Source organism: Stegodyphus dumicola, chromosome 4 (assembly GCF_044657685.1).
Source record: "Stegodyphus dumicola isolate Sdum_Otavi_A_Nest chromosome 4, ASM4465768v1".
Taxonomy (NCBI): domain Eukaryota; kingdom Metazoa; phylum Arthropoda; class Arachnida; order Araneae; family Eresidae; genus Stegodyphus; species Stegodyphus dumicola.
Genome location: NC_140771.1, coordinates 68505844 through 68518170, shown reverse-complemented (window position 1 = coordinate 68518170; position 12327 = coordinate 68505844). Strand labels below are relative to the sequence as shown.

The window sequence follows — 12327 nt, the reverse complement described above, 5'->3', positions numbered from 1 at the left end:
ATATATTGCGTTATTTGTTTTTATATTCGCACTTTGCAAGCTTCGTAAAATCATAGTTGCCAACTTAATGTAATCTTAAGATCACGAAATAAGGTTGGGGCTGTTGTAATAAGTACCACAGTTTTTAAATAAAAATAATATCTCAGTATTCTTATGCATTTCTGCACATAGAAATTAAAGACTTTTAAGGACCATAAATGAAAAAAATTAAGTCCCTCTCAGCACAGGGGAAATGATAGCAATTATTTACTTCCAAACTTTACTTTTGTAATACCAGTCTAAAAATAAAACATACCTGCAAGTACAATGGTGAAATAAATTAAGAGGATTTTCATATTTGATCTAGGATCTCCAGAACTATTGGACAGATTTTCATAAAATTTGGTGTGAACATAGGTTAATATAATACAAACAAAATAAACATTCAACAGTTATAATAGACACACATATTTGTGTGTAACACTCATGGGAGTCTGAAAGTCTGAAACAGTGGTTGCATAAGACACAAAAGAAATGGGCTAATAAAGGGTATGGTTCCCGCTTACAGCCATACAGGCCTTGCAGCGTGATGTCATACTGGAAATACGGCAGTTTATCAGTGTCTGTGGAAATTGGTCCCACTCATTCAGCAACAAGATGAACTCGGGGCCCACTGCACTCCGGAAAAGGCGAACATAAGGCTCCAAGACCTCATCCCTATACCTCACACCAGTCACAAAGCCTCTGTCAAAGACATAGAGAGGTGTGCGGCCATCCAACATGATGGCTTCCCAGACCATTACACCGCCACCATAATTATTGATTTTGCCAACATTGGAGGGTAGATAGCGGGTCCCTGGCTCTCTCCATATAAAAGTACGGTGAGAATCGGTGTTTAGGATAAAACGGGACTCATCGATGAACAGAACGGTCGCCCATTGCTCTATACTTCAATCACTATGCTGTATGTGCATGCTAATCATACTTTCCTGTTCGTAGATGTGAGCAGGACACAAACAACCTTCTCTCATTCAGTCTTTTGGAAACAGTCACCCTTGTTACACGAGTTCCTGGTCCCAAGATAGCTGAGAAGCTATAGTCCCTCTGCTACGCCTCGCTAAAATGGACAAATAGCGATCTTCTCTGACTGTCGTAGCTTGTAGACGACCTTGCCCAGGCTTTTTCTCAATGGATCCAGTATCCTGGAACTGCTTCCATATGCTACACACGACGCTGGGCATTAAATTAAACTCATATCTAGACTCGCAATTGGCCTGCCTCTAGCCTCTTCACAATTCGCCACCTCATTTCATCATCTAAACATTGGTGGTTACTCGTTTTTACTGTTCTGATATGAATTTAACCGATTGCTGCAAGTTAACACCAAGAAATTCGCCGAGGTGTGCTAGCGAATGCAATTCGGTTTACCGTCCATGTGCTTATAAAGCCTGTTTTTCTGCTGGCTCCGTCTGCACACATGTGCACGCTTACGTATTTACCGTACAAGATTTGCATTTTTATCTAGAAGCAATGGTTTTCCCTTCAGTTCAGTTCTTTTCACGCAATTCGATAAAATATGCAAAATCTCTTAATTCATTTCACCAGTGTAGTTCAGAATACAGTGTGAATCATGCTCTGCCTATAGGGGCCATCTACAAACATTGTACTGTTATATAAAAGTACAAAATATCCCCCTCCCACCCCAAAAAATGTTAAACCAAATTAATTTCATTCTCAAGTTCAATCAGGATGTCGAATAGATCTTGAATCAATAATTTTTGCATTTTTATCTAGAAGCAGTTCTTTTTCCTTCAGTTCAGTTCTTTTCACGCAATTCGATAAAATATGAAAATTCTCTTAATTTATTTCACCAGTGTAGAATGCATTATTATTAAACATAATTTAATATTTAAAATAATTATAAAACAAATTTGAGAATAAAATCAAATGCGTAAAATTTATCAAGTAATTAGCATTACGTTACACAAATTCTTGAAACAGTTATATTTTATATTTATAATAGTTCGACTTATTTTAAATAAGATTAGTAACATTTTATTTAAGTTTTACAATTAGCCTTATATTGATTATTTTTTTATGCCTTGTTTTACCACGTACTCACTCAGTTCAGAGGTTTACGGAGATTGGATGTCAAGTGATATAGGTTAAAATGAGAAGTAAAATCATAATAGCATGATTCGTAACAGAAGCTTAGCTGTTGTCACCACTGCTTCTTTCCCAGAAAGAAAGAAAGCAGCTGACAGAGTTGGCGTGTTAAGTAAATGTTGAAAGTTAATTGCGTTTTGTATGTCTGAGGAAGTTTGTTGCTATCGTTGTAACCAAGTACTTTAAAGTTCCAATAAGCTGTTGAAGTAACAGAGATGATAAGTTTTTTTGTGATTCATTAGCTGTAAAGAACAGTGTTTCATGTTAATTTTTTTTTAATTTTGGGTTATATATTGCATACATAGTAAGGATTAAAGGAAAGTGATAACTTGTATTAAAACAGCAGTCAATTGCAAAGGTGAGCAATCAGTTGCAAATAATTAAATTAGGAATTTAACATTTAATTGTTACAGATTTACATTACTAACATTTTTTTTTATTTAAAAAGTATTCATTAAAAAAGTCTAAATTATCTAATTTAAATATCTCTTAAAATCTCAATCTAAGAACATTTAAAAATGACATTCATATACTTTATGACATTGATTCTAAAACAATATTTTGAAATTTAGGAATGATACAATTTTTAGAATTTAGGACAATGAGCAGCAAAATTTAGGAAACAGAGAGATTGGACCAACAGGCAAAATGAATGGTGCCAGCCCTGTATATGGTGTGTACTGAGACATACAAGATGAATCTTTTAAATCAGTGCTTCTTAAACTTTTTTTATTGATGACCCCTTTTAATCATTGAGATTTTTTTGTGACTTCACGCATTAAATATAGAAGAAAGATAAAAATATGAATATTTTTGCATATATAATTCTTTTCTTTGGCAAACAATAGAGATATGAAATGAAGTAGCTTTTGGATTTGTTTCAAATATTAATTAAATTAAATAACACTGGGCTAATGGGATAGATATACTTGTTTTTTGCTGCATAACAAATTAAATTTTGGTGTAATATTTGATACCTTTAGTCAAGTGATTAATCTCACTGATGTCAATCAAAAGTGGCTTTTGAATTCAAGATAACTTTTTGAACTGAAAATTCAATGTTAGGTATTTGTGAAACTATTTTTCTACAGTTTTTAAACAATCTGTAACTAATCTTTTACAATTATTTTTTTCAATTATAAAATTTTTGATAGTCAAAAACATTTCAACTAATCATATTCTACCCAATTCTTTCAAATATTGGTCTTTTTAATAAAACCTTTATTTATTTTTTTCCCTGCAAAGGCCTCTGGATGGATCAGGCAGCGTATGAAAGTTTCATGATAATCAACAACGTTAACAAATGATTTAAAAAGACCACTTTCTTCTGTCATCACTTTTGCACCACCTGTTCACACTCCAACGCTATTTTTTCATTTGAAGCCTTCAGTTTAAAAACATCCACTAACTTTACCATACATGTCTTTTCCTCTTATATTTTCTTTCAAAGAACTTAAAATAACTATTCTTCTTCAATATTTTCCTGATAAATATATCATATACATACTAACAACTGAACTATTTTTTAAATATCAGTTGGTTCATCCAATTGAGTAGCAAATTTTCGGCTTTCCTTACGTCTAGTAATAAGTTGTTTAAATTATTCTTTGCCAATTTCAGAAATTCTACTGCTGACGGTGTTGTTCGATAGATGAATTTTCCAAATTTTTTCACCTTATTTACTTTACAGTATTTCTGCCATTTTAATACTAGTAGCAGGTAATATGTGATCTACGATGGTGTATGGCTTTTTATTTTTAGCATTCAGATATGGAACTTCAGGATGATAAAATATTTTTCAATAACAGTCATAAATTTCTTAAAATATTATTTTCCTTTATTTAAAGATTTAATAGTCGTTCAAAATGTTCTTTTGGTTTACTGACACATGAAGGATGATTGGATTTGAGATGCCTCTTTAATTTTGATGATTTCATGCTCATCAGAGCCGAAATTTTATTTCAAATTAAACAATGAGGTTGCTCATTATCACTAGGGTTGATGAAATTAAAATCAAAAGGAGAAAATGTCTCATCACATTTTCTTTTTGCATCTTACATGTCTTGCTCTAATTACTAGGTCCTGCTTGAACAGACTGTTGCATAACCGTCTGCATAATTACCTTTGTCGCTAAACTTCAATAGAGCGTATGATTATACACTATTACAATTTTATAATTCTGTTGTACAGATAATGTAGTATAATAAATTAAAAGCTAATGAAGGGGTTAAGACTAATGTTTCTTTAAATTCATGTATCTGAATTAATTTTTGCTCGTGATCCCTAGCTTAAACTGTCCATTTTCAGTTTCTGTATTGATAGAAAAATCCCTTTCTAGAGCTGCAAGTTTATGTAATAAGATTAGAAACATTTCTGCAAGTTTTTATGCTTATAGCTGGCAAAAAATAGAGAAAATAGAAGAAAGATAAGCATGTCAAGTGTAAGACTTTTAGGTTCAAAAGTTAAAATTCAAATAATTCTGTTTTCACTGTTTTACAAAAAATTTAAGGGAAAAAAAAATCACCATCATAAACTTTTTGTAAAACATGTCTAGGTGTTAATACCATGAAGACACCTTTCATTTTGTCACATTTCTCTGGAATCTTCCCCGTTAGAACAAAATGCCAGAAGATTATTTTGGGAAATAAAAAAAAGTGTCAAGTGAATTTTACACAGGAAACTAATACATGTTTGAATATTCTGACGTAATTACATGGAAAAATACTCTTATCATGAAAAAATATTAAAAAAAGATAAATCCAATTAAACTTAAAAAATAATTACAGTAGCTTTTTTTGCTTTATTTAATAAGTATTTCAGAAACGGTTACAGCATTTATTATTCCAAAGGGGCTTTGTCCCTGAAGGACTATTGTTTTCGTTTTGCGATTTTGCGTCGGACTCATAAACGTCGGTTCACTTTTCAAACTGTTGCCACAAAATGTTAAAGTCCTGCATTATATTTGAAGAAATTAAATAATGAAAAATCTGCATAAATGATTGTCTATTTCTCGCATTGTGATAAAACAATGGTACATAGAGCCATCAAATTTTGAATGACGAAATCCTACTGCGAATATGGGCATCTGAAATCCCAAATTTGGAATTTGTTTTATTATAGATTTTATATTTTGTAAAACTTTAACGAATTTTTGATTTACAAACTCAATGCTTTAAAAGCGAGAAATGGCAACATTATATAGAAAAAAAATACTTTTATCTCCAGCTCGCGAGACTGTGTATATCGGAAATTCTAAAGATATGCTTAATTTAACATTATTTTGCGATATTGCTCTTGAACTGAATTTTATGGTTTAAGTGGAAAGAACATGATATTTAATAAATAAAGGTAACACTCAAAACGTTAAAAAAACGCCCCTTTGGACGTAATTTAAAATCTGAAACATTTCAGATTTTTTTTTTTTTTTTTTATTATCTCATTTATTTTTCAGAATCAAAATATTCTGAAGTCAACAAAATGGAAAGTAATGCCACTTTAAAATTTGACAGGTGCAAATAAAAATGTTTTATTTTAATATTTCTTAAATACAATTAAAATTATCATTATTTTAATAATATTTATCAATGCTATGTTTGCTTAAAAAAATTGGCAATGAATTCGCAAATCCCCGAATCAAAAATTTTATATACTAATCTTAAAATTGCAATAATGCTGTGATAAATTGTTAAATTGAGTCCCACATAGCAAAGAATTCATATTCCAAAAAGGAAAATGTTGTTTTTGGATATAATTTTTATGAACCCTCCATTAGTAAAAAAGAAATAATTTCAAAATGTTTTATGTTTCGATCGAGGTACAGATTTAACACAGTTTATATCAAAAGCAGAAACAAATTCAAATGATAACACAACAAATACATATTTGACAATGAATCACCAGAAAACATTTCTCCGAAATATTAATTCACATACAAAGTAGCAGACATAAAAAACAGGCAGAAATATCAGATAAGTAAAATTAAGGACCATTGGCCAATTTTGGTTGAAATTAAGAATTTTTAAGGACCAAACATTACTTAAAAAAAAAAAAAAAAAAAAAAAAAAACCTAAGAACTGCATAAACCCTAAGCACGGAGAAAAAAATGCTAATTTCCGGAAGTCAGTCAGAATTAAAGAGGATGCAATTCATTGCAGAGGTAGATAGAAGTATGCAAATATGTTAGGTAACAGCCAATCGCGCTTTCATTGTGAAGAAATATGCAAAAAAAGGCAGTTTTATAAGAAGCCAGCTTTATGAATGGTTACAGAAGTTGATTGTAAGTGCTGATAGAAGGTGTTTAAAACTTTCGTACAATTTGTTTTCAAGACATTCCAATTTGTTTTTTATTACTTCCAGAAGACGAATGGAAGATTCCGAGTGCTGGCATGCTGTGGGATGCATTGAAGCAGGACAGTCGATCACAGATGTTCTCTTTTCTTCGGCGTTCATCATTCCGTAATTTCACATTTATGAAAACAATTCCAAACCACACAGACAGTTGTCTGAAGGCCTGTAGCCGGTCACCCAAGGGTTACAACCCCACGGAAGTTCGATATATTGCTATTGTAGCCAAGCGGAATCGCAGAGCGACCTCCACATGTGTGAAATCTATGCTTACAGCGTCCATTGGTAAGCCGATATTCGCAGGTACTGTAAGCCGAAGATTACATATGAGTAGACTGTAAGCCCAGATACCTCGAGTTTGTGTTTCTCTATTCGTCCAGTCAAGAAGGACACGATTATAGTGGTGCCGGGAACATGTCAATTGGAATGTGTCTGACTGGGGCAATGTCATGTTTACTGATGAGTCAAGATTTGCTCTGGAGCCAGATGATAAACGTATAAGGATATTGCATAAACAACGAAAATGCAATCAGTCCCAAAACATCACCGAACATCATGCATTCTGAAGCGGAAGCATTATGGTGTGGGCATGGATTTCATTACGATACTGCACCGACCTGCACATCTTTAAACGGGGTTCTATGACGGCTGTCCAGCATCGAGATGAAGTCCTAGAACCCATTGTGAGTTTGTACGCTGCAGCAGTTGGCCTTACGTTTGTTTTAATGGACAATAATGCACGTCCCCGTAGAGCTGACATTGTCGATGACTACCTGAAGAGTGAAGGGTTGCGCGTATGGCTTGGCCCGCATATTCGCCCGACCTTAATCCCACTGAAAATTTTTGGGATGCTCTTGGCCGTGCTGTATCTTCACATTTCCCACCTCCAGCCACTCTTATTGAGCTGGAAACTGCTCTACAAGAAGAATGGCAATTGCTTAATTCTGCAGTTCTAATTGAAAGCATGGTCCCAAAGTGTAAACTTTGTATACAGTTGAGGGGGGATCACATACAATATTAATGTCCTTTTTTCATTTTATGCTGTTTATTTCCACTTTATACATAATTCTGTTTTATACAGTCTCCAGTATGTCATTATCTGATAACTTACAAAAATTTATTATTGTTTTCATTTCTGTATATAATTATTGATTTTGTTTTATGCATAAATATATATGCTACTTTCCTGCTGAATTTTGTGTCAATCAAAGCAGTATTTGTTGATTTTTTTGCATTTTATATCTTTGTGTTTAACTTTTAGAAGTGAGCGTATAATTAAAAAGCACATTACTGTTAGAGAAGAAAAAGTATACAATTATAATTTACAGAACACTAGAAAATTTGATCACTAGCATTAGCTTTTATTTAAATGCTTAGTTAATGTACACTCTTAGACAAAAAAAAAAAAAAAAAAAAAAAGCACCAAGGAGTCATACAAATGGGACGAAAATCGGTAGAAGTGATGTACATGTACAGAAAAACAAATGATTACAGTTTGAGAAAAATTGGATGATTTATTGAAGTAATAGAGCTTCACAAAGTGAAAAAGTCAGTAACGTGTTTGTCTACCTCTGGCCCTTATGCAAGTAGTTTTTCTGCGTGGCATCGATTGATAGAGGTTGCGGATGTCCTCCTGAGTGATATCGTGCCAAATTCTGTCCAACTGTCGTGTTAGATCGTCAACATCCTGAGCTAGTTGGAGAGCCCTGCCCATTATGCTCCAAATGTGCTCAATGGGAGAGAGATCTGTCGACCTTGCTGGCCGGCCAAGGTAATGTTCGGCAAGCAGTAGAAACATGTGCAGTATGGGGGCGGGCATTATCTTGTTGAAATGTAAGCCCAGGGTGGTGTGACATGAAGGGCAACACAATGGGCCTTAGAACTTCGTCGACGTACCGCTGTGCTGTAAGGTTATGATGGATGACAACCAAAGGGGTCTTACTATGAAATGAAATGGCACCCCAGACCATCACTCTGGTTGTCGGCCTGTCTGCCGGAAGACAGTCAGGTTGGTAACACACCGCTGTCCGGGGCGTCTCCAGACTTGCATTCGCTGGTCATCGGGGCTCAGTTCAAAGCGGGACTCGTAACTGAAAACTATTCTACTCCAGTCAGTGACATTCCAGTGCGAATGACCCCGACACCACTGCAAACGGGCTTGACATTGTATAGATGTCAATGGTAGTCAGCACAAGGGGTGCCATGACCTCAACACCTTTTCTGTGAGCCGTCTATGAATAATCTTTGTGGTCACTGAAGCACTAGCTGCACGTACAATTGATGATAATGTTGCATCTGGGGCTGCTTGGTCTTCACAATCTGTCGTTTCTCTAGGCCTACCACTTCCTTCTTGATGCTGTGTGCGGCCATGGTTCACCCATTCCTGTCAACATTGTCTAGTGGTATCGCTCCTGCTCAAATGTCGAGCTATTCGCTGATAAGACCAACCGGCTTCTTTGAGCCCAACTACACGACCTCTCTCAAATTCTGACATCTGCGCATATCGTTCGTGCACCTGTATGCGAGGCATAGTTACTGTCTACCAGAGTACAAGAAATGAAATCCATGAAGAATTCATGACCTGGAATCATAATTTCTCCTCCTAAATATCCTGCCAGTTGTGCAGATCAGACGTGCTGTAGTGACAACCGTTCATTCATTGGCAGCCGAAATGTAAAATTTTGCACTTTCCATCGAAACCTGTATGCATATCAATTTGTGTCCAATTTGCTTCATATCTTCTTGGTACATTTTTTTTTTTTTTTTTTTTTTTTTTGTCTAAGAGAGTATATAAGCAGCATAGCTAGAAATTTTAAAATTCAGGTACATTATATGGGGCTGGAAATGACATTTACAATTATAATAAAAATATAAACATTAATAAGACTTAAGGCAAAATGAAGCATAGATTACATTTAAATGATTCACTTTTCACGCTGTACACTTTACACTACAATAAACATATGAAAATAAATGAAAGATTTTTTGTTTCCCCCACTGGCAACAATTTCTTTCTTGCCAAAATGTAAACTGTTACCTTTGATCTTATGAAAACAAGAACAGTTGATTTGAAATATAAATTAAATAGTGTATACAGATGATTTTTTTAGTAAATATACTATTTTACATCAGCATTCATTTTTAAAAAAATGCAGAAATTCAAAAGCTATAGCTAATTTATTTGTAAGCAGGTTTAATACATATCAGATATTTATTATATCACAGATTATGCTAAACAAAATTGAGAAAAGAGTTAAAAAAAATATTTATTTATGGATATCTTTAAAAAATAAGGATACATATTTTTTAATTAAATGGATTAAAAAAATGTTTTTACATAAAAAAGACTTTTTTTTTTGAAAAATAAAACAAATTTAACAATCAAGTATAAAATACGTATCTATACAGAAAAAAAAAAAAAAAAAAAAAAAGATGTGTACACCACGTGAATTCCTTGTACAGAATATTATATTATACGCACTTTTTCCTGTACTTCATTTATACTTATTTCCTTGAATTTCATTACAGATATATTTCTCATTCAATTAATTCAGTTATCACTTCGCAGCAAGGCGAAAATACATAAACTCAAAATATCTTTATTAAAATTTTAAAGATATAGAAAAAAAAATAAACAACAAAAATTGTTTTTTGACTTCTAAATTAACACCAAATACAGCTAAAAACAAACTTCTTTTTGCACAATTAAAATTAGAGTTTCTATGCAAAAACAAGCAATTCGGCCTGCAGGCAAGAAGGCTGATTTTTTGTTGTACAAAACTAAATTTTCCTTTTGGTCCCACTCTGCAAAAAGACACTGTAGGTGCAGAAAGACTTCATTCTCTATCCTGCAAAGTTTCAAATGTACAAAAATACGCTGAAGTGACAAAAGTCATGGGATACCTCCTAATATTTTGTCGGTCCTCCTTTTGATAGGCGAAGTGCAGCAACTCGACGTGGCATGGACTCAACAAGTTGTTGGAAGTTCCCTGCAGGAATATTGAGCCATGCTGCCTCTATAGAACTCCATAATTGTGAAAGTGGTTGACGGTGCAGGGTTTTGGGCACGAACTGACCTCTCGATTATGTCCCATAAATGTTCGATGGGATTCATGTCGGGTGATCTACATGGCCAGATCATTCGCTGGAATTGTCCAGAATGTTCTTCTATCCAATCGCGAACAGTTGTGGCCCGGTCACATGGCGCATTGTCATCCATAAAAATCCCATTGTTGTTTGAGTATGTGAAATCCATGAATGGCTGTAAGTGATCTCCAAGTAGCTGAAGGTATCCATTTCCAGTCAATGATCGGTTCAGTTGCACCAGAGGACAGAGTCCATGCCATGTAAAAACAGCCCAGACCATTATGGAACCACCACCAGCTTGAACAGTGCCTTGTTGACAACTTGGGTCCATGGCTTCGTGGGGTCTGCACCACACTCGAACCCTACCATCAGCTTTTACCACCTGAAATCGTGACTCATCTGACAAAGCCACGGATTTCCATTCGTTTAGGGACCAACCGATATGCTCACGAGCCCACGAGAGTCGCTGCAGGCGATGTCATGCTGTCAGTAAAGGCACTCGAGTCGGTCTTCTGCTGGCATAGTCCAAGGAAGACAAATTTCACCACACTGTCCTATCGGACACGTCCCACATTCATTTCTGTGGTTATTTGACGCAGTGTTGCTTGTCTGTGAACATTGACAACTTTACGCAGACATCGCTGGTCTCGGTCGTTAAGTGCAGGTGCTCGGCCACTGCACTGTCTATGGTGGGATGTTATGCTTGAAATTAGATACTCTCGGCGCACTCTTGACACTGTGGATCTCGGAATGTTGAATTCCCTAACGATATCCGAAATGGAATGACCCATGTGTCTAGCTCCAACTACCATTCCGCGTTCAAAGTCTGTTAATTCTCGTCGTGCGGCCATAATCACGTCAAAACCTCTTCACATGAATAACTTGAACACAAATGAAAGCCCTGCCAAAGCACTTCGCATTTATACATTTTCTACACAACACTATTGCCATCTGTATATTTGCATATTGCTATCCCATGACTTTTGTCACTTCAGTGTATGGCAAGAAAAATTAAGCTCAGCTGCACTTAAAGAACTTTAAAATTGTTGATAATTCTACAACTATTGCATGCAGATTAACTAAAGGCATAAAAACCTTAGCCAGAAGATAAGAACAACATAATTCAATTATTTTTAATGCAAAAAATGTGCAATATATAAGAATATATAAGATATTCCAATATATAAGAATTTTTAAAAAAACTGAACTCACTGAGCCGAGTAACAGTAAGGTATATACTTTTGGCGCAGCCGATTGCAACCAAAAAGGGAGGTGCACAATTACATGTTATCGCAGTCCTATATAGAAAATTTCAACATTCTCACACTACTCGTTTTTGAGTTATGTGAGATACATACATACATATGTACAGACGCCACAAAAAAATCTCTTCTGAATCCATTTTAAATCAGTTTTATTTTGTTATTACAATACTTCCTTTACTTTGTACAAAGAAGTATTAAACAAACAAAACAGAAAACATATCCTTAACATAATCATTTTAAATTTTGAATTTGCAGTTTCTTACCTTCTTCACTTTCATCAGTTTCAATGACATGCTCTTCTTCTGACATTATCTATTATATGAAAAATATGAATTAATTAAAAAAGTAATACATTATGTATCTGAAAACTAAAATATGATGTCAAACTAGCAAGCCCTTCTAAAACAGACATAATTTATTACTTAAGGGTCATTTAAGCAGATCTACGCTAATCTTTGGAATATGGTAACAGGTAGTTTGGCGACAT

General features: G+C 34.4%; 1 protein-coding gene across 7 annotated transcripts in view; it reads right to left on the bottom strand.

The window, feature by feature from the left end:
* The window catches only part of sds22 (protein phosphatase 1 regulatory subunit sds22), a 75986-nt gene that overhangs the window by 53211 nt on the left and 10448 nt on the right, over positions 1 to 12327 (bottom strand). For all 7 annotated transcript variants that reach the window (XM_035374415.2, XM_035374416.2, XM_035374418.2 and 4 more), the window contains exon 2: positions 12104 to 12152. In XM_035374415.2, the coding sequence (XP_035230306.1) occupies positions 12104 to 12149 (46 nt within the window). In that variant the 5' untranslated portion in view covers positions 12150 to 12152. The remainder of the gene's footprint in view (positions 1 to 12103; positions 12153 to 12327) is intronic.